General features: G+C 38.5%; 1 protein-coding gene across 7 annotated transcripts in view; it reads left to right on the top strand.

Moving 5' to 3' along the window:
• CDK13 (cyclin dependent kinase 13) overlaps positions 1-20,595 on the top strand; it is a 49,098-nt gene that overhangs the window by 5,400 nt on the left and 23,103 nt on the right. For all 7 annotated transcript variants that reach the window (XM_084509782.1, XM_084509781.1, XM_084509778.1 and 4 more), the window contains exons 2-5: positions 6,862-7,467; positions 11,013-11,183; positions 11,458-11,597; positions 16,217-16,387. In XM_084509782.1, coding sequence (XP_084365908.1) covers positions 6,862-7,467; positions 11,013-11,183; positions 11,458-11,597; positions 16,217-16,387 — 1,088 coding nt within the window. The remainder of the gene's footprint in view (positions 1-6,861; positions 7,468-11,012; positions 11,184-11,457; positions 11,598-16,216; positions 16,388-20,595) is intronic.

Genomic DNA, 20,595 nt, shown 5'->3' with positions numbered 1-20,595 from the left:
GACACTGGGCTATAAAGCAGATTTAAAAACCAAAATCGTATTCATTTTCGGTATTCCCATGCTGCATGTGTTGGAGAGCAGAGATTTACAGTTTGACTCTGTAAAGCAAGTTACATGGTCTTCATGTGCGAAGCAGAATAGGTGGTTGGTTGATTGAGGAGCTACTTGGAATATAACCCTGCACCAAGAGCTCAAGAAAATAAACAAAATGAATTAAAAAGATACGAAGGGAGAGTGCTAATGATGTTTTGGCTTAAAGAAGTGAATCGCGCATTGGCCTGCTACTGCAACATGGCAAAGCTGTACTGTGAGCTGCAATGTTTTTGTCAAGGTGGTTTATGTTACTGCGTGATTATAAACGTCTTGGAAGATCTGTGGTGAAGCCAATTGATTAAATTTAGGTCTCCCCTTTAAAACGCACTCTGACCTTACCATGAACTGGAAGCTGGCAGTGCGTGCTCGGTAGCGCTACGTTCGCTGTCTGTTGGTGATAGACCTGGGCTACAGCATGTTTTAACCTCCTTTGGTTCTGTTTGCTTGCTTGTTATTCCCCTCTTATTCTGATGAATCCCTTTGTGTTAGGTTTTGTCTAAAAGTAAGCAAACATAGGACAAAAATCAGTTTTATTGTTCGGCTCTGCAGACCCTGATACCTTTCAAGTGTAATATTGTTTGTGTGTAGGTAATGCATGTAGCTGACTATTGGCATGCTCCTGAAGCAGTTAAGAAGAGGGTCTCAAGTTTACAAACAGAAGATAACACATCTGTTCTGATTTGCTAATCAAATTTAGGGGTCGGTTTGTTTTTAATAGATGTGTGGGGGTGGAATGGGGAAGAGAGGAGCACGTAGGAAAGTAGCGCGACAAGAAATGTTTAAGCTAAGTGAGACTCATGTTCTTGGAAACCTGAGGTGTTAATTATTTGTTAATTTTCATAACACTTATGAAAAATGTTTTCGTAAATGTCCACTATTTTTTTCCATTCATTTTCCTTTCTCTTTCAGATATCAAGATAGTAAAATGTAGGCCTTTAAGATTTCAGTTGCTGGTTGGAATAGCTTCATGGTCTGCCTGAAAATGTGATGTTACATTAACAGACATTTCTTGTTAAAGTTCACCAAGGAATCTGTTTGATAACTGATAAGTTAACTAATGAAATGCAATAGTATGTTTTATTGCAGGAAGGAGGAGCATTGTGACAGGTTGGAAACTTGTAACTGATAATACTTTGATATCTGAAATATGTTCTTATACAGTGAATAAGTGCATTGTATTAAGCAACAACAATTTTTTTCTTTATTTCCTAGAGGAAAACAAATCTCTGCCTACTTTTTATTGCTGTAAAAAATGGAGGAAAAGTGAGGCTGAGTTTTGGGTTGGGGATGAATCCCTTACTAGTGCTGCCCTCCTTTGTTTCTTTAAACCTGCTTCTTCTCCTACACGCTTTCTAGATAACATCTTGATTTTTTTTTTCTGGTTTCATGTTTTTAGCTAGACATAATATTGTGTAATTACGTCAATTTCCCTTTGCAGCTAATGTAGTTGTTCTCCTAGTCTCCTTTGTTGCTGTCTCCAGGGAAGGAAAAAAGCAGCCCTGTGTAAGGAACTTCTTCGTTCTGCTGCTGACTAGTCCTGCTGATACTTCCAGGTTTTCTTATTTATTTATTTTCCTCTGTATGTAAAACATGCTGGAATGGGAATATGGGTCAGAAGTGGCTTTATGAGAATGGTGAAGTTTGGCAGTTACCCTCTTTGCGGGTATGGAGGCCTGTGCAAGGTGAATCCAAGGCTCTCGTGGAAGGCTGTTGATAGCCAAACGTGGTGGCAGAGGCACTTGTAAACAAGGTGGGACTGCTGAGTGCAAACTGGAAGAAATGTTACCTGGAAAAGTGGCTCCCTACTTGTTTCCTCCCGCATACATTGCCAGCAGATGCTGGTGCTCTTGGCTTGGGAGGTTTGGCTGCAGTCCTGGCAATTAGGACGTGTCTGATCTCTCCAGAGAAGATGGGTGAAGATGCCTGCATTGTTTTGCTGGATTTGTTTGCCGTTCGCAACACAGTTCTGCATGTTTGGAGCCTCTGTCCTGGTGTTCTTGGTTACTGTGTTGAAAACAAACTGTCCTAACTAAGGACTAAATAATTGGTAGCAAATAAATGTCAGGTAAGGCATTTTATGTGTGTGCATATGCATGCATGCGCATTTCCTAGAAGTCTGGTGGAAGATTTAGAGAGTATTTCAGATGTCTCTGCTGGTGTTTTCTCAGGGTCCCAGTAAAATGTTAGTGTCTCGTTAAAATGGCAGGCACTGGCTATTATGTCAGCCCATTGCTGTGCTGCTGTCACTTCATCTTTTATTTCTAATGAGCGCTAGCTCTGAAGAGCACGAGTTAGCTGGCTTTACATACAGGGCAGTATTTCTCCACTCTGAGCCCTGTGTGCACTTCTGAGGGAAAGCTTGTAAATGTCTGCTGTTTTGCTTTTGTGCCATTTTTATAGATGGAAACTTGTACACAAGTTTTGTCTAGCCTGGGAGATTCTCTTGAGACCTTTGAATGAATGCTTATGGCAGTGATAGTCAAATATCTGAAAAGATCATTAAATGTAGGAAGTCATGAAGTTTTATCAATGTGACTGGAATAACCAGAGCTTCGAAAAAGCTGACTTTTACTTAAGTTTCAGCATTTGTCTGTTCAGTTGCAAGTGTTTGTGTTTCCTGCCACTCCTGCATTGAGCCTAGAAGACAAGGTACAGCAAGACATTGTTGCAAAGGTCCTTGGGATGCCGATGGAGGAGCTGGTTTATTATTAGCCCAGACATGCATTACGTAATGCAACGTTTAAAAAAAAAAAAAAAAACAAACTGCTGACATAAATCATCAAAAAATTTTTGGAAAAAATCAAACCATTGCAGAGGCTGTGCTCAGCGTATTTCAAAACCTCGTTCTGATCTGATGTTAAGGGCTGTAGTATGCAGTGGAACTGAAACTTATATAATTGAGTGCAGGAGACTTTGGTCTTTCCTTCTGGATGCAGTGCTGATATGAGAACGTTACGCTGTTGTCTGTTGCGGCAGGAAACCTGGGGAGGGGAATAGTTGGGTGTTTTTGTGCAGAGCTTGTGTAAATAAATCTATGTTCGTGTCCCAGGCTATCTTGGCTGATATTGGTAAAATATGTATGTGGAGCCACTGTCAGCGCTTGACTTGATTGCGCGTTTCTTTTTGAAGCTGGTATAAAGATTTAAGATACTTGTTCCTTAGCTTTTCAAAACCGTCTCTTCCTCACCAAAACGTTGGGAGCTGACCAGGTGAGCATTTGTGGTTACTGTGTTTTGAACAGATTTTCCCATTTCATCCTTAGTTGTGATTTAAATGAATGTGTTTTATTTGGGACTGAAGTGGAATAGAAACAGCCTTATGATGAGACAAGGTGTCTCAAGAACTGCAATGTTTTAATCTGCTGCTTCTCTTTTCAAGTGAATGTGGAATTACGCCTGTATTTTTTGATTGCTGACATAGATTACTTGCTTTATTTTAGGCACTTTTCTAAAAATAAATAAATGTAAGAAAACAACAAAAACCACAAATCATACTTGTGAAAGGAACAGACTTATTTAACCCCCCCCCAGGGCATGCTTTGCGTTAAAACTCGAACACAGATGAGGCGAGTTGCAGCGAGGTCTCTGAAGGCGGAGGAGTGTGTTCTGTAGGTACAGGGAGCAAGTTTCAGTTCAAAGGAGCTAATCCGGGAACAAGATGTGCAAGTGTTTTCCAAGATGGGGCAGTGACGTTCTTTGAAATGACGCATCATTTATACAAGGCAGCTCAGGATTCATAGGGCCTATTAGCTTGCACTTGATGCTGGAGAAATTGAATTATCCTGATTCTACAGCCAGTATAGATTGGCAAGCACCATACATCAGCTAGGGGTAATAATTCCTCTCAGAAGATGAGATAGCAGGATGAAGAGAGCTCTGACCTAGCACTTGAAGTGTGTTTATTATTTGCATATCTTCAGCCCTCCTTTTGTTTCCTGCTGCCTCATCACAACTTCATAGTATGGAACATTTTAACTTTAAAAAAAAAAAAAAAATTGTTTCACTTTTGCCAAGCCTCTGAAAACTTTTTGAGCCTAAAATATGGTACATAAACTTCCCAAGTAACAACGAGAAAAAGAACTTCAGTGGCTTCTTTCATAATGGAGCAGAAATTAGTTTTCAGGAGAATTTTTCTGACCAATATTGTGATTTTTTTTACTGGCTTTTAATGGAGATGGGCTTTCTGAGCTGTTTTTTATTGGGCTGTGATTGTCATTTAAATGACAAGGCCTAAGTAAATGACTGAATATTTAGTGTCAGAAAGTGGAATAGAAGGGATCAAAGCATCCAGTTATCCAGAAGCCAAACACTACTTTGTCCATTCTTTCACTAAAACCTATACCAAGTGTTTTTTTATTTTCTTTCTTTAGAATCATAGAATCATAGAATATCCTGAGTTGGAAGGGACCCTTAAGGATCATCAAGTCCAACTCTTTGACACCGCACAGGTCTACCCAAAAGTTCAGACCATGTGCCTAAGTTCACAGTCCAATCTCTTCTTAAATTCAGACAGGCTCGGTGCAGTGACCACTTCCCTGGGGAGCCTGTTCCAGTGTGCAACCACCCTCTCTGTGAAGAACCCCCTCCTGACGTCCAGCCTAAATTTCCCCTGCCTCAGCTTAACCCCGTTCCCGCGGGTCCTGTCACTAGTGTTAATGGAGAAAAGGTCTCCTGCCTCTTGACAACCCCTTACGAGGAAGTTGTAGACTGTGATGAGGTCCCCCCTCAGCCTCCTCTTCTCCAGGCTGAACAGGCCCAGTGACCTCAGCCGTTCCTCGTACGTCTTCCCCTCAAGGCCTTTCACCATCTTCGTAGCCCTCCTCTGGACACTTTCCAACAGTTTCATGTCCTTTAGTTGATCCCCAAACCTCAGTTAAAAATTCTCCCCCCAAAAATGCATAATTCATTTTTTTGTTTAATATTTACTTTATCTGTAATTTATTTCAATTACTTTGTTATTGTGTAGTGCCAGAAAATTCTGTAAACCTGTCCCTGATGTAGGATTGAGCTGTGTTAGTTTTCAAGAATTGCCCTCATATGAGCTTTGGATTTTTTAAAGGTCTCTGTAGCTGTTTGGATCAATATCAGTTTCATCTATAAAATTTTGAAGTTTTTGATAGAGTACACAGTGTGCACCTAGACTTTTTTTTAATCACTCCTACGTAATCTCAATTGTCTTAATGATTTTTTTCTGTTGTTCAGGGAAAAAGTTTGAAGAGGCATTTTTTTAATGCTGGAAAAGCTTGGAAAGTAGCAGATACTGCTCATAAAGTAGAAATGTTTTATACGATCTTAAATATTTGTTCAGTTGAAGCAATGAAATGTGATTTCATATGTTAATAATTAAAACTGCATTCATTTGTTACCAAAATATGGATTTGACATAGTGGTGATTAGATGTGACCATAATGATTGTAGTTAGATTTATTCTTGTTTGGTTTAAACTTTTGGAAAGTTAAACACCGTGATGCTGTCTTTTGATCTCTGAAGTTCCTAGAGCTCCAGAAAGTCTTAGTTTTACTACTGTTTGATACTTTTTTTTTTTTTTGTCTAGCTAATGGAAACAATTTCATTTATCCTGATTTAATTTTATTCTTCCCTGCAAGTGAGATACCCAAGAAAAACAGATTTCCAGCAGACCTGAATCAAGATAATACTTGTAAATATAATGAATGCCTTTGCTATTTTTAGTATGGTATAATGAATTTAAAAAACATGTCGTATCTTTGTATTGAAGCACCAGTCTTGGCTACTTGTTCGCATGCCCCTCATCTCAATTAGTTTCTTCCTTTTTGCTTTTCTGTGGACTATTAACTAGTGGTAAAATTAATATGTCCCTTTGAAGATCTGAATGAAAAATATTTTCTATCAACTGGTATTTTTTGCACAGTTTGTTTTTACAGTTGTTAGGATACTTCCATTCCTCCCCTGCTGCCATTTGAGGTTGTTTTCCTGCTATGATTTTGTAGACAGCTTAGATAAAATCTTCTCCCTGTTCTGTTAGGCTTTTTATTCTGTTGCAGGTGTAGCATAGAGCTACTCATGGATTATGTTTGCTTCTCAGTAGATAGAACAAAAAAATACTAGGTGCTTTCTTCTCAGGGAGAGCAGGGAAGTCTTCATTTAAATTTTGAAAAAACAAAACACAAAAACTAAGGTTTATTGCTGTCTTTTAGCAGGTTACATTGCAGCCTTTAGTATTAAGATTATTTCTTAGGTAACATTTTAATTACAGTTGCAAAAGTGAAACTTAAGGAGATTCTACAATTGCTTCCTTCAGTGTTGTGTTTAGCTGCTTCTTGTTATGTTGTAACATTAATTTCATTTTCTTGAATTTTGGTTGTGTAGGCAGCTGTATTTTTCTAAAATCTTGCATATACTGAAGTTGGCAGCACAAGTAGTATAACATCAGATCTTTAAAGGAAAACAATGTTTCTGCTAAGTACTGAGGAAAAGGAAACTTATTTGTCTTATACTACGTTATTAGCCCTATAGTGTAGTATTTTGCAGTTCTTTATTGGGAGAAACTGTATCTAAGAGATCTTTAATGTTTTCTAGCAACCTGTTTTGATACAGAATCTGGATTTATGTTATTTTTAAACCTTTTTTTTTTTTTTAGGTTCTGTCTTTCCTATTTTGTAGTTTTGTTTATTCTGTAAACACGGTGCTAGTGGTTGGTTTAAAAAGAGTACTTTATCAGAACTGCAGATACATCGAGATAAAAGTTGGACTAATTTTCAAGTGATTAAATTTTACTTTTCTGAAACAGGAGATCAGCAAAATCTCGAAGCAGAAGTCCATACTCATCAAGGCATTCAAGGTCTCGTAGCAGACACAGGTTGTCCAGATCCAGAAGTCGCCATTCAAGTATCTCTCCTAGTACATTGACTCTGAAGAGTAGCCTGGCTGCTGAGCTGAACAAAAACAAAAAAGCAAGAGCTGCTGAGGCAGCTAAAGCCAGTGCTAAAGCTTCCAACACTTCAACACCTACCAAGGGAAACACTGACACTGCTGCAAGCGCACCTCAAGTGAACAATGTAAAGGACCTGAAGAAAATAAAAGTTGAGCATACACCTTCTCCTACAAGCAGTGCAAATTTGAAGAATGACAAGGCAAAAGCAAAGGCCCCACTTCTGGAAACTAAAGGAGAAAATAATTTAATTGCAGACAAAAATACTAAACAGAAAACGGTGGCAGTAAAAGAGAATAAAACAACCGTTGTAAAACAGCAGCCGGTCACTGTAAAAGAGAAGACCAAACCGAGTACACCGAGTGTAGTAACCAAGGAGAAGGATCGCACTGTTGCACTACCAACCTCCACACTGCCACCCTTGCCTTTGCCTCCCACGCTGCCTGAAGATAAAGACACTGATAGGTGAGTTGTGTCATAGCTTTGCTTTGGGGGGTTGTCTGTTGGCTTTATTTATTTATTTTTCCTTTGCGAAAGGTACATGTAATTCTGTTTGCTGGGTGAGGGTGCTGAAGTAATTTGTTCTTGCTCTTCAGTTAAGGTGGCAGTTACTGGTGAACTGGAGGAATGAGATGTTTAAAATTATTTAATCAACTGTTTTTTGAAAAGAAAGGTTTAGCCTAGGAGGAGTCTTTCAATGAAAAATACACTAGACATGATTTAAAATTGCTGGTACATAATAGCTTTGGGAATAACATGTGTGCAAAATTCAGGATTTCAAGTTCAGCACAAATGTGGGCATCATTCTGGGGAAAAGATGAATTCAGTACCGATATCTGAAAGTCTTTAAGAAAAAAAAAAAAAGGTGTTTGTGGTAAAGATTCTCTTCCGTTTGTATGGCAATTATTTTCCTAATATCATAGATGTGTGTTATTTTCATGTAATTTATTTCAGAGATCAGTATTCTTTATGTATAAGTGAAGTGAGGTTCGTGGTTTGTAATCTGTGTTGACTTTGAAGCATAAAAATTGGACTGTAGTGAAGAAACTCAGGTCTGTATTCCAAATGTCGCCTGAGTTTAAAGCTACACTGAGTCTCTTCGTTGTCCTTACAGAGAGTACTTGCTGTGGTTTGTGTTGGAAAACAATGCTATTGGGCTGTAATCGACCATTTTTCCTTGGTTTTGGTGATGAAATTGAAAAAAGTTGCTTTTGGTATTACTTATTGTATTACTGGTCTCTGACGTGTATAGGAGAGAGCAACTTCCCACAGCAAGCAAAGCAGTTTCTGTGCATTGAAGTGATTTAAGTTCGATATATGTGTAAACAAGACTGTGAAAGAAATTCAAGACATACTGAAATACTTTATTTCATATTCTGTATCTGTGAAAGTAGTCTGTTTTCTCTTGCTCTTCGTAAATCGTAGTATTTAGTAAAAGTTGTTATAACTAGTGGTGTAAATGCTTCTCTGTCTTTGCCAGCAATTTAATGCACTGGTAAACATTAGGATGCAGAGGGCTTGGTGAGTAAATATAACTTCAGAAGGTATTAGATTTTTCTTAGAAGAGAAATTGTTTCTTGCCCTTCAGTACTCCAGCAAATGTCATTCCAGTTGTTCAGAGTTACATCTGTGTGGTGACTGGACGCTTGCATTTACATTTAGAACAAAACCATCCTCTGTAGGTAAACAGGCTTTCTGTCCGTGTTGTTTGAGAGGAAGATTTACTATTTTAACTGGCTTTGCAGCATTAACTGTGGTACCATGAAATGAGATTCCACCTGAAGCTGGCACAGGGCTTCTCATTATTAGTATCTTTTAAATGCAATGCTTTTCTTATAGTTCAACTGCGTAGAATAGTTGAACTACAGTTAAACAGTTCTATCAGCACTGGGCTCATTCTCCTTTTTTTTTTTTTAAAAAAAGACAAAACTTAATGCTTGCAAACAAACTTCATTAGAAAGATTAATGACAAATAATAGGATGTCATTTATGCTCTGCTTTGTTTTGCTTTTAGGAGGTTATGAACTTCAGGTCAGAATGGTTATGAACACAAGTCATGACAAACCTTATGTCGTCAAGGAAAATGATCTACAACTTCTGGGAGGAAGGAGGACCAAGGTGTTTGCCTTGGACCTGGTTACTATGGGGAAATTGTGCCAACAAAGCAAGCTTGATACTCTGCAGAACTTAATGTAGTGTCAGTTGTGAAGTTCAGTAGGAATCTGATAAAACCGCAAACAAGCTACCTAAAGGAACAGCAGTGTTGTGAAACCGCTGTTGAGGATAGCTGAAAGGGAAAACTGTTCCAGTGGTCAACAGTGTGTAGTTTAACAGACCTGAAAAGAACGCTGCTCTTGGCTGCCCCTGTTTTCGTGTACGGCTTTTGAAATTGTTTCAGAACCTCTCACATATTGTACTCCCACTAATACTGAAACTTAGAGGGCAGAATTTGTGAGACAAATGCAAATATTTCAACTTCAAAAATAAGAATTATTCTTGACCCTGGCAATTACTTTCTCTGCTCAAGGTGGCTTTATAGCATGCTGACCATTATGTTTGTGATGAGGACGGCATGGGCTTCCTTCAGGTGCCTCTTTTAACTCAGGCACTGGTACGAGACACTCAAGGGTTTTGTTTTCATGGCAAAGCCTAGTGACAGGCAAAATGCTGGAATGCTTTATTTAAATATATAAAGCTCAGTAATTAATGTAAGAAAGAGCATGTGCATTCCCCATGATGGGGGGTAGCAAGATCTTTCTACGGAAGTTTCTACTTTACCTACGAGACGAGGTAGATATGAAGTTGTAGGAAAACCTCTCCTCCAGGACAGGTTCCCAGAGAGGGATGCTGACAGTAGAATACTGTGATTTGGCAAATGCAGCTGCCTTGAAAAATACACCCTCAGAGCATAACAAAGTTTTATTAACACAGTGGCAAAGTTTGAAATTTAAAGAGAGAATGCTACCTCCGAAAACAGTTAATGTAATTACAAAGCATACAGAGATGGTCATGGGTGCAAAGTTATGGGATATACTATAACAGCGAAATGTAGCTAAACTAAAGGAAGAAGTTCTGATGAAACAGCCACACCTTTAAAAAAAAAAAAAAATAATAATCCTGCAGGTTGTATGGAGTGCTCAGAAATTCCCCATTAGAACAGGAAGAGTGTTTCTAGAATTCTCGTTTATAGTACATGATGTAGGATTACCTTGCAGTGTGTTTGGGGGATTCTCCTCAGACAGAGATTAACTGTTAGGATCTGTTCCCAGAGTATTTATTTATTTTTTTAAAGACATCAGTAAACCAGAAAAACATTTAGTCAGTTTTCCGCTTGATTTTTTTTCCCACTTCATTTGCATGCAGACCAGTAAGAACATGTTGAATCTGGAGCATTTCAGCAAATGTATGAGATTAGAATCTGTAAAAGGCATGGTATGGATACCTCATAATGCCCTGCAGTAATTGTAACCGTGAAACTAGTCATCTCTGGAGAGTAATGTTGTAGTGAATTGGATTAGGATAATCTGCTCTTTTATATGAGAAGTCAGAGTACAGATTTTACCACTGTTGATACTTGGCAGCACCTGAGCTCTAAATATTCTTATTAATCTGAGCCCTAAGAGGCTTGGGGAAAAGGAAGAAAGAAAAGATCACATGGCAGAAGTCTGGCCTGGAACCCAGATGGGATTGTTGTTCTTGCTGGTAAGGCTTGCTGTGTCATCCAACTTCAGCTTTCGTCAGGAATGTGAAGTCTGAACATCTGATTTCATTTTCTTTAGCATTTTGGTAGTCAGCTGTGCATCAGCCAGCTGTTTGCAAGCCATTTGTAAAGTACAAATCGAATTCTAGCAAATTCTAAAAGCACAGATTTTAAATGTTGATGTGTTAACAGCCTAGAACATACTTTAAGAAATCTGGTAGGTTTTCTTTATTTTAATACAATTGTACTGTGTTCAACATAGTAGCAAAACTGTGCCTTTTTTTTTTTTTTTTTTTTTTTTTTTTTTTAGTAATCTGCGAGAGAATCTTTCAGTGAAGACAGTTAAAGAAGCAGAGAAGAAACTTCGCCATCTGCTTGCAGATTTGCCACTTCCACCTGAGTTGCCTGGAGGAGCAGAGTTAGCCAAAAGTCCTGAAGAAAAGAAACCAGCAGTTCAGTTACACAGCAAGAGAAGACCAAAGTATGTTTATTACAGTTTTTATGTTAAAGTCTATAATGGAAACAGAAGTGATAATAGTTTCTTAAAAATGTATTCTATTAAAACAATTTCTACTTTGTAATGACTTCCTTAATACTACCGAGGTTTTGAATCAAACTGCATGGTTTATTGCCATTTAGTGGTAGTAAGGGTTGTCTAGTAATATAACAGGAATATTTACTATCGATTTTTTTTTTTCCATAGTTAATCCTTAAATATATCAGCTGTATTCTTAGAGATTGTTACTGTTTTCTAGAATATGTGGACCACGACATGGTGAAACAAAAGAAAAAGAAATAGACTGGGGAAAGCGCTGTGTGGATAAATTTGATATCATTGGTATTATTGGTGAAGGCACTTATGGGCAAGTTTACAAAGCCAGAGATAAAGACACAGGTAGGTTCAAAAAAGTAAATGTAATCTTGCGTTTCAAAGTCAGTGTTTTTTTTTTTTTTTTATAATTAAATAAAATCTGGTATTGTGTCCCCTAATGGTTTGAAAGTTTTTAGTTGCGTTACATGTTTTGTTTTCAATCTAGCTTTTGTCTGAATTAAAAACTCAATAAAAACACAATCTTTTTCTGCCTTGGAAAATCATTCATCTGTAAAGTTGTGGTTGAAAGCATAAACTGAGTAGTGTTAATTTCCATGTGTTATTTCTAGAGCTTTGATGCTCTGTACACGATTGAGGAAGTAAAGACAAGAGCGTAAATACTCAGGGGAAACAAAATGGCACCCTAGACAGGATGATACAGAATAATAAAGTTTGTAAAAAGGCTGCAAGGGTGAAAGGAGCTGTGCAGGAGATTTAGCTGTTTTCCTTCTTTGTACGCTGATCATCACTAGCTGGCAGTAGGAAGAGAAGATATCTCTGTGCCATGCAGGCTTGAAGTGTTGCATATCAGGTGTTTTTCTTGCAGGAATGTAACTTACAAATATCATGTGAAACTAATAATCAAATAAGCACTCGCCATTATGGTATGCAGGAATGTTGTCACTGCTTCTAAATAGATAATGCAGTGAAATTTATTTACTCACGTGTGCTATACCTTGCTAGTTTTGTGTTCAATTAGTAGTTCTCTCTGACTGCTTGCCCTTCTGGCTTAATTGTACATGCCTTGAATAGGGTATAATTTTCTACTTCAGTAACTGAAGCACATAGGATCATATATCAGCCTCAGTTCCTTCCTTCTGGTCTCCAGAAGAATGAGCAATGTAATTACACTCTTTTCCATTCTTCACCTGTGCTTGTCTGAGTTTGCAGACTTTTGTTTTTAAGCTGAACTGTCACAGATCTTACTTTTTTACTTCCTTCCTTTGGAGCCATTGCAAATCATTGTTAGGGGCTTCTTTTTGCTGTCCTGTTCTTTGCACAGCTAAATTTCTAATCCCATCATAACCATATTGGCCTCTTTGGCAAGCTTCAGGTTGTTTGTGTGTGGCAGTCATTTCTTAACCTCTAGTAGAATTTGTTGCTTTTCTGTACAGTTCCAGCAAAACTTCCACTTTTCCATTCAGCCTTGAATTTAAATCCTGTGTAAGGAGTGACATCACGGCCTTTCAGCTACCCTTTAACAGGCTCTGCAGTGGGCTTTCAAACCAAGTATGTTGAAGAGAGAGGAACAAGCTGTTCTTTTGGAGACCGGTCCAAAGCCAGTCTCCAAAATGATGCCACACCTTTTAAAAAAAAAAAAAAAAAAAAGCCATTCTCACATGGCTTTTGAGAATGGAGTGTGTTTAGATCCATGGTCTGGATATTTCCAGGGCTAGCAGAGGAGAATTTGCGCTTCTCTACAATGGCATCTGTCCTGCCCCTTAGGCTGTAACAGCTAATGATAAATTTTATCAAAGCATTTGAATGTGTTCTGTGCTTGCAGCACTTGCTCCTTGCACAACTACTTTGTTCAAAATGCATAAAGGTTAGAGTCTGTTTACTCTAATTTTTCAGCTTCTGACGTTATAGTGATCTCCAGTACCTGTATTGTTGTCTTTTCTGGAACAGAGCTTAATGGTGCTTAGAAAATTGCACAGTGATTCTTTTATAGAAATTCAAAAGATACAAAGATTCCATTAGATCCTGTGTTATTACTGCTTCCCTTACTGTTTGCTACGCCATCTCATCTGCTTGGTATGATCTGAGAGTCAATACCTTATGAGGTTTAAGAACAGGTCTTGCTGCATTAGTAAGATGCTTAGAGACATAACCTACAACATTGGGATCTACTTCCTTCCTCCCTTCTTTATCACAGCCCTAGTTCTTCAGATGTGAGCATCTGGTTTATGGGGCAACTTGCTGTAATTTTTCTATCTGATGGATTGCTGTAAAAGCTCATAAGTCTACTAGGAATTTGTAAATAACATCTGAGCCTCTTGAGTTCCAACAGTAACATCTATATTCCATAACTTGCATAAGGGAAGAACTTGACTATACATGCTTATAATCTGTGAACCATCTCCATTAATTGTTTTTTGGGACCACCACAGTGTGAACCTGAATGTTCACATCGCGTTGTCCATGTGTCTACCTTAGCTTCCTCTAGAGATGTCACGAATTATTAGCCCTGATGAATCCTGTTCTGTTGCTTCTGTGTTAATTTCCAGCTGAATTTATCTGGAGTCATACTGGAACATTACATATTGCATGTGTGCTATACACAGTGGTGCAGAGTAAGTCCTTTTAGAGCTAACATAGCTGCGTTGTCAGTAAGCTTCCCCAAAAACCCCAAATGGTTGAGCTGGCATACATTTTTTTAGATATCCTCAATCATGGCTAGATCATACTTCTGCTATTTTGCAGAATTTAGCTTCATCCAGGCCAGCCTGCAATAAAATAAACGAGGGAACTTTCTTCTTACTGTAAACATAGCAGTGACACTTCTGTTTGTAGAAAGTGTACTGATAACTAGTAGGAACTCTTTAGTTGTCTGCCTCGTATCTTAAATTGTAGCATTTCTCTCCAGATTCATGCATGAGAATTCTGACAAAATTGTTAGTTATCAAATTTACTGCCTCAGGACTAAACAATTTTGCCGGTGTATTGGTAAAGATGTGATCAGGAGCCTGGGTTATAAGATTCTTACTTTATCAGTGCTGGTGTGTATATTCTCCTGACTGCTGTGGAGTTACAAAATTCCTCAATTGCAGTTCTGCATCGTATCCCCACCAAGAATCAGTCTACGTGATAAGATCTTTACTTTTAGGGAAAACGTATCATCAGAGTTTGTGGCATCAAGGCATTGCACTTAGAGGAAAGCACCCTGGTAGGTGTTTTTCGTAACATTTGTTTCCTTCTCCAAATTATCTCCTCCCAAGTTCTTCTGCTGCTCCTGGTACCTTGGTCCTTCTGTTGGCAAGAGAAATGTTTGATAAAGGTACTGTGCTCTGTGGCCAGAGTTCCTCGTTGATGTGCCTCCTGCTAGGTGAAGAAGCACCTCAGAGGCACCTCCATGCCCACCCTTCCAGTCACGGCATGTCTTCTATGCCTCTTGTGCCCATGCTAATCTATACAGCACATCCCAGCATGCGAGCGGTAATCTTTTTGCCTTTGCCTTTGGAGGGTTTTTGGGTGCTGGCATAGGCTGTGCCTTTTAGTCCCAAATGTCTTCCTTTCTTCTCAGACAACCTTGAACTTTACATAGGTGAGGTACGTTGCTTGATTATCTGCTCCTCTCCCTTGAAACTATAGTTAAAGAGGACTAAGAGACCTTTGTTCGCTTCGTGTCGGTAGCCATCTTCTCCCTGAACTTGCTAACGAATGAGGAATGTTTGATACTCTGCCATCTCAGAACAGAATAGCTGAATAGCTTGGCAAGTCTTTTCCTCTCTCAACAATCATTCCTCATTGGGATCTTCACCAGTTCACATCATCTGGATGGGTGATTAGAACTGATGGCTAACTCTTTCCTCCTTTGTTTCTGATGAGGTTTTCCAGAGGCAGTCACTTTTTCAGTAAGTGTAATAGCAGGGGTTCCCTTATTTTAGGGGACCACTTTGTTGTCAGAAACCTGCTGAGGCGAGGAATCAGTTTGCACTTTTTTTTTGACTTAGCACCTCATTTCTGAAACTTTGCTCTTGTATTTTGTATTTGTTCTTCAACAGGCGAGGCACACTCCTTTTGTCAACAAAAACCAAAATATTCAGGAAAGCTTTTTACCTCACTTGGTGGATTGGTTAAAACATAAGGGACTGTTTCAGAGCCTAATTCCTACTTAAGTTAGGTACAAGACAGCAAAGGAGGAGGTTGTGACTGCGCACTGCTATTGGTGGCCTCCTTGTAGAACACCCCTATTCCCAAGGTTCGTCCTTGCTGATCAAGCTCTTGAGAGAGCAGTTCTAAAGGGTTACTCAACCAATACTGCATTAAAATAATATAAACGTTTGAGTTCTTTTAACTTTCAGTGCTTGCACTGGGAAGCTGTGGGTGTAAATATATTTATAGGCAGCTTGTACCTAAGAAGAAAGTTGGTAGTAAAACCCCACGCAGCCTGCTCCAGCTGACCCTGCTGGAGCAGGAGGGGTGGATTGGATGATCTTCAGAGGTCCCTTCCAAGCACAACTATTCCGTGGTAGCTCTTCAGGTCTTTGTAAAACATCTTTCTCACTGAAAGACAAGAACTTTCTTCTGCATTCTGAGCTGCGGTGATGCAGTACTCATAAATCCATAGTAGGTATAGGCTTATGTTGCTAAAGCTCCTGCTTAGAATCACTCTTACGTAGGGGTTAATTGGTAGACCTGGTGTGGAAGATCAGGACACAGGTGAGAGATGTACGCAGGAGGAAAATGAGTATTAGAATGGTTAGTTGAAAACTAGTATTTATAATTTTGCCTCTCTGTGTGATTATTTCTCAGCAGTGGTTAATTTTGTTTCTGGTCAGCGTGGAACTGATACAGGCACCAAAATGTGAACTGTTTAGTTTTACTATCTCAATTCAGAAATAGTAACAGTTGTGAAGGGTTTTTAAATCCTATAGATTGACTGCTAATGTTTATATTTTTTTATTTACATTTCCTTTTAGGAGAAATGGTGGCACTAAAGAAAGTGCGTTTGGATAATGAAAAAGAAGGGTTTCCAATTACAGCTATTCGGGAGATTAAGATTCTTCGACAGCTTAATCACCAAAGCATTATCAACATGAAGGAAATAGTGACAGATAAGGAAGATGCTTTGGACTTCAAGAAAGATAAAGGTATGTATACTAGAACGGGGTAGCTCTTTCTGACCCTGTTCTTAAAGCAGTAGGCAGCTATGCTGGAACTGAATTTCATTAAAAAAAAAAAAGTTGGAAATTGTGACACTCGACAAGAGGTTATGATTGTGACTTAATTATTGATAAATAGTCCTTCATGTAACTCACCTATGCCTTTTGCTGATAAAAAATATTTTTGAATGCCTTGTGCAGTAAAAAACAAAACAAAACAACAAAAAAAAAATCTTGATTCCAATTTTGAGAAACAGATGTTTGACTGTGACACATGGATTAGGAGACCAGCAACAATGGGAAGCTCTTATATGTGAGTTTTTTTTAGCCTTTTACATTCTTCACAGCATTTTCTCATATGTGGAATATTGTAGGCTCAACATTGAAGAGATGTTTCACTCTAGGTGTCAGTCTTGTTTAGATTTTGTTTCATTCCATTTTTTTCAAAATTAGGCATGTGTGTTGAAGGATAGAAGGATAAAAGTGTTTTTTTTCCCCAATTGAAGGCTTGCATTCTTTTGAAGAGATGACTAACTAGGAACAATAGCTACTTGAACATTTGTTCTGATTTAGTTATTTGAAGTATTATTCCTGAAATTAGCATTTTTTCTACTACATCCTGCAAGAAAGTAAATAATATAACCATTCTGCTATTAACATTCATTTTTTATTTTGATTCCTTCAGTGCTAAGTTGGGCTTGCCTGAGTTACTGCAACCTTCTTAGCCTGGAGAATCAAGCAAACGATGGAAGTTGTGCACTGTTGCTGCACGGTACTCTTGATACCAAGCGGTTCTTTGAAAAAGTGGTTGTTTTGTCTTTGGAGGTTGTATCCTTCTAGCTACAAGTCTTATAAACCTATCATTCAGGGGTATTTTTGTGCCCTGCAGGTACCTCCATGCATGGGCTGGCTGAAGGGGATGTTAGGAGTGTGTAACCTGTGTTGCTTCCCTGTTCTCCCACCCTGAGTTCCATACAGCATGTTTAGCACCAGTGTGGGTAGAAAACAATAAATGTACTGCATAGGCAGCAGAAACACAAGGTGATGTTGTGATGAGTCAGAAGATGGCTGTCAGAGTTAGACAGGAATTAAGTTCTTTTCCTAGTCTCTTTAGAAAGTAGCATACTTTGAAGGAAATACAGCGTTGACATTTTTTATCATTTCAAAGTAGAAAGCGTCTAGCAAAACATTTTCTCTAGATATGTGTGGGTTCAGTGGTCAGCACCCTCTTTGAACTCTGATTCTGCAACAGCCAGCGTAGGCTTTCCATGTGGTCTTGTACTGAGTTTTAATTAGGTCTAACCTACTTGGTGAATGAGACCACACTGAGCCGTGACTTAAGTATTAAAGTCTCATTAATTTTCTCCATTTCTGAGTTGTAAATTTTTTTGGTGCATTTCAAACTGTTTCTCATTAATTTCAAATGTATTTTTTGTTTAAGAATGTATTTGTGCTTTTGATACTGCTTTCAATTTAATTTCACATTCTTGTTTAACAGCTTATTAAAACAATTACATTTTCAGAAAATTGCACGAGAAGGGGCTTCTCTGGAGATACAAGAATAAAATTAGCTTTTGGTAGACTCTTGAAAGCATTAGCATGACAATAAGACTACTATTATGATTTGTCTCTGAAAAGATGGAAGCTGTTTTTTTTTTTTGGGCTCCTGCAGTCTGTATTTCTCTAATGGGTACTTCATTGTGAAATGGAGATTTATAGCTGAGTAGTTGTGGGCAAGCTGTAGCCTACGCAGGGAGTGAAAGCAAATGGGAAGTTCAGTCATTTTCATGGTAAACCACTGTGAACATGCAAGTGGTAGTGACATGTCTTACTGAAGTAGAAATTACAGTAGAATAAGTGTTTTGCCCTCTCATGAACATGCTTACGCTTAATGTGTGTTGTGATTATCTTAGCTTTGGAACATAGATCTTACAAAACCCTGCTGAAATCTTATTTGTGGAAGTAGGGAATGAGACCGTTTTCTACCAACACACGTTCCTCTAGTTAGTAAAGTTAACTTTGGTCTAAGGTTGCCTGTCATCTCCTGACCTGTTACTCATCTACTTGTTCACTTAAGTTTGTTTTTTGTTCTTTTTTTTTAATTGGGATTTTGGTAATTCGAAATGCAGCATATGTAGTACTAAATATCAGGCACTCCTTATACGGTGCGTACTTTTAAGGATGCTTTTTAAGATGGTAACATTGGTCTGCAAACCAACAATGGCTTGTACCACTTTGTCCTGATACTTAGAGCTGTGTTACGCGATTTGTCACTTAAAAGCATGTGTCTTCCTAACTTTTGAGTATCTGTATTTGATACTTTCAACAGTATTATACTTCTAAAGAAAGTGGAAGAAAAATATATCTTCTGTTTTACCCTGACCAGCTTGGGATGTAAAGTCAACAATAGCAGTAGCTTGAATAGAAAGGATTTGTTTTATTCTCTCTGGGCCGACCATGAGAAAAGGAAATGTAACACATTGGAGCAGTGAGTTGTAGGTGTTAAGAGTATTTTCATCAATGGAAATGCAGCACAGCATTTCCATCGTAGTGTTTATAAACTGGAAACATACACAGCTTAGTAGTACATATATGGATCTGTTGTACTGAAGATCTGATTTTTTTTTACCTTTATAGTCTTCAGTGAGTATGAGACGTGCTTGATGGTAAAGTTGGAGAGTGCTGTTACTGATTAGTGCAGCATCTTGATTCTGAGGCGCAATCCTGTTGGGTAGAACAGGTGTCTAGGGTTTGTTAGGAACTTGTATCTGTTCTGTATGTTTCTCTAGTGGTTCATCTGAATATAGGCTTTTCTTCCCCTTCCTGTCATTCAGAGCTTACACATAAGCTCAGGGATGGGACACATGACTCAGTTTGCATTCTGTCCTGTATGTTTATCTATGTACCAGTTAACTACATAAATAAAAATCCGCTGAACATACTGTTAAAATTCCCTCTGCTTCTCTGAGGACATAAAGCCTTATTTGGCTTGATAACACCAATGACCGACTTGATGCCACTCAGTATTTTTCTGAATCACAGAACTCTGCTTATTCTTATTGAAAATGTTCTCCCAGTGAGCCAGTACAGGAGCAGCTGTGGGTGTCAGTCTTTCATGGTAGTAGAAGCAACCTGATACTGTTGGTACTTGTGACCAAGTCTGCTGCCAACTGTACTCTTCCTTCGCTTTTCCTGTTTCTTTGATTGATGGTAGTTCAAATTAACTGGGGTTCCTATCCATGACCTTCAGTTCATGTCTTTTTGTAGCTGGGTTTGGAGCAGGATTGTAATTTGCAGAAGCTCTTCATCCTCTTTTAATATTTTTTTTTTGTCTGAGAGTTTGTGTTCTGTTACCCATGCAGTAGTGACTGAAGAAAGCAATATTTGTTTAAAACAACTATTTGTCAAGTATATTTATTCATAGTCCTATGACAAATTAGTTGAACCATTTTGTTGAAGTTAGCAAGAGGAGAAGGCTTTTTTTACCCTGGGCTTGTCAGCTCTGGTTTGTGTTCTCTCGATTAGCCTGTCATTCATATGACTGGAATTTCTTAGGTCTCTGTCTCTGTTTTCTTTGTGCACCTGAGGTGGTCCTCTAGTGCTCAGTTGCCTGTTTATCAGCTGTGAGCTGTTTGCATTTGATCAACAGTCTAGTTTTGGAACTGCCAGCATCTCTTTTTGCTAAACACACAATACCTGCCCTACCTGCCTGCTGTTGTTCTGAACATAAAACCACATTGACACATACAGACCGGCTTGTCTTCGTCCTTTTAACTGGAAGAGACAGTTTTCTGTTGCTAACCTGAGGGAAAACGTGAAACTTGGCGTGTGAGACTGTGATCAAAAAACGTCTGTTTAACATTGGAGCTTTTTTGTTTGTTTGTTTTTGTTTTGAGCATTTGGACTGTGTGTGGCTAAGCTGTTTTAGCAAGGTTCAATTTTGTATTTGCAGTACAAAAACCAGTGGACCCTTTTAGGCATGAAGGCAGTATCTATCCCAACAGTACTGTACTGCACTTAGCAAAAGGACTCCAAGTCTGTGGTACTTTGTTATATGACTAGCTAGTTACTTTCTCATAGCCATCAAGGAGTACTTTGTCTGAAAGCTTGCTGTTTGGAAAGAGTCCGTGACAGCAATCACGCAGTCAGAGTGCTTGACTACAGGGTTTTCTCTACTCCTATTGTAGCTAGTTTTA

Source organism: Aythya ferina (assembly GCF_964211825.1).
Source record: "Aythya ferina genome assembly, chromosome: 2".
In the NCBI taxonomy this organism is placed as follows: Eukaryota; Metazoa; Chordata; class Aves; order Anseriformes; family Anatidae; genus Aythya; species Aythya ferina.
The sequence above is the reverse complement of the archived record's forward strand: the minus strand, read 5'-3'. Positions and strand labels throughout refer to the sequence as shown.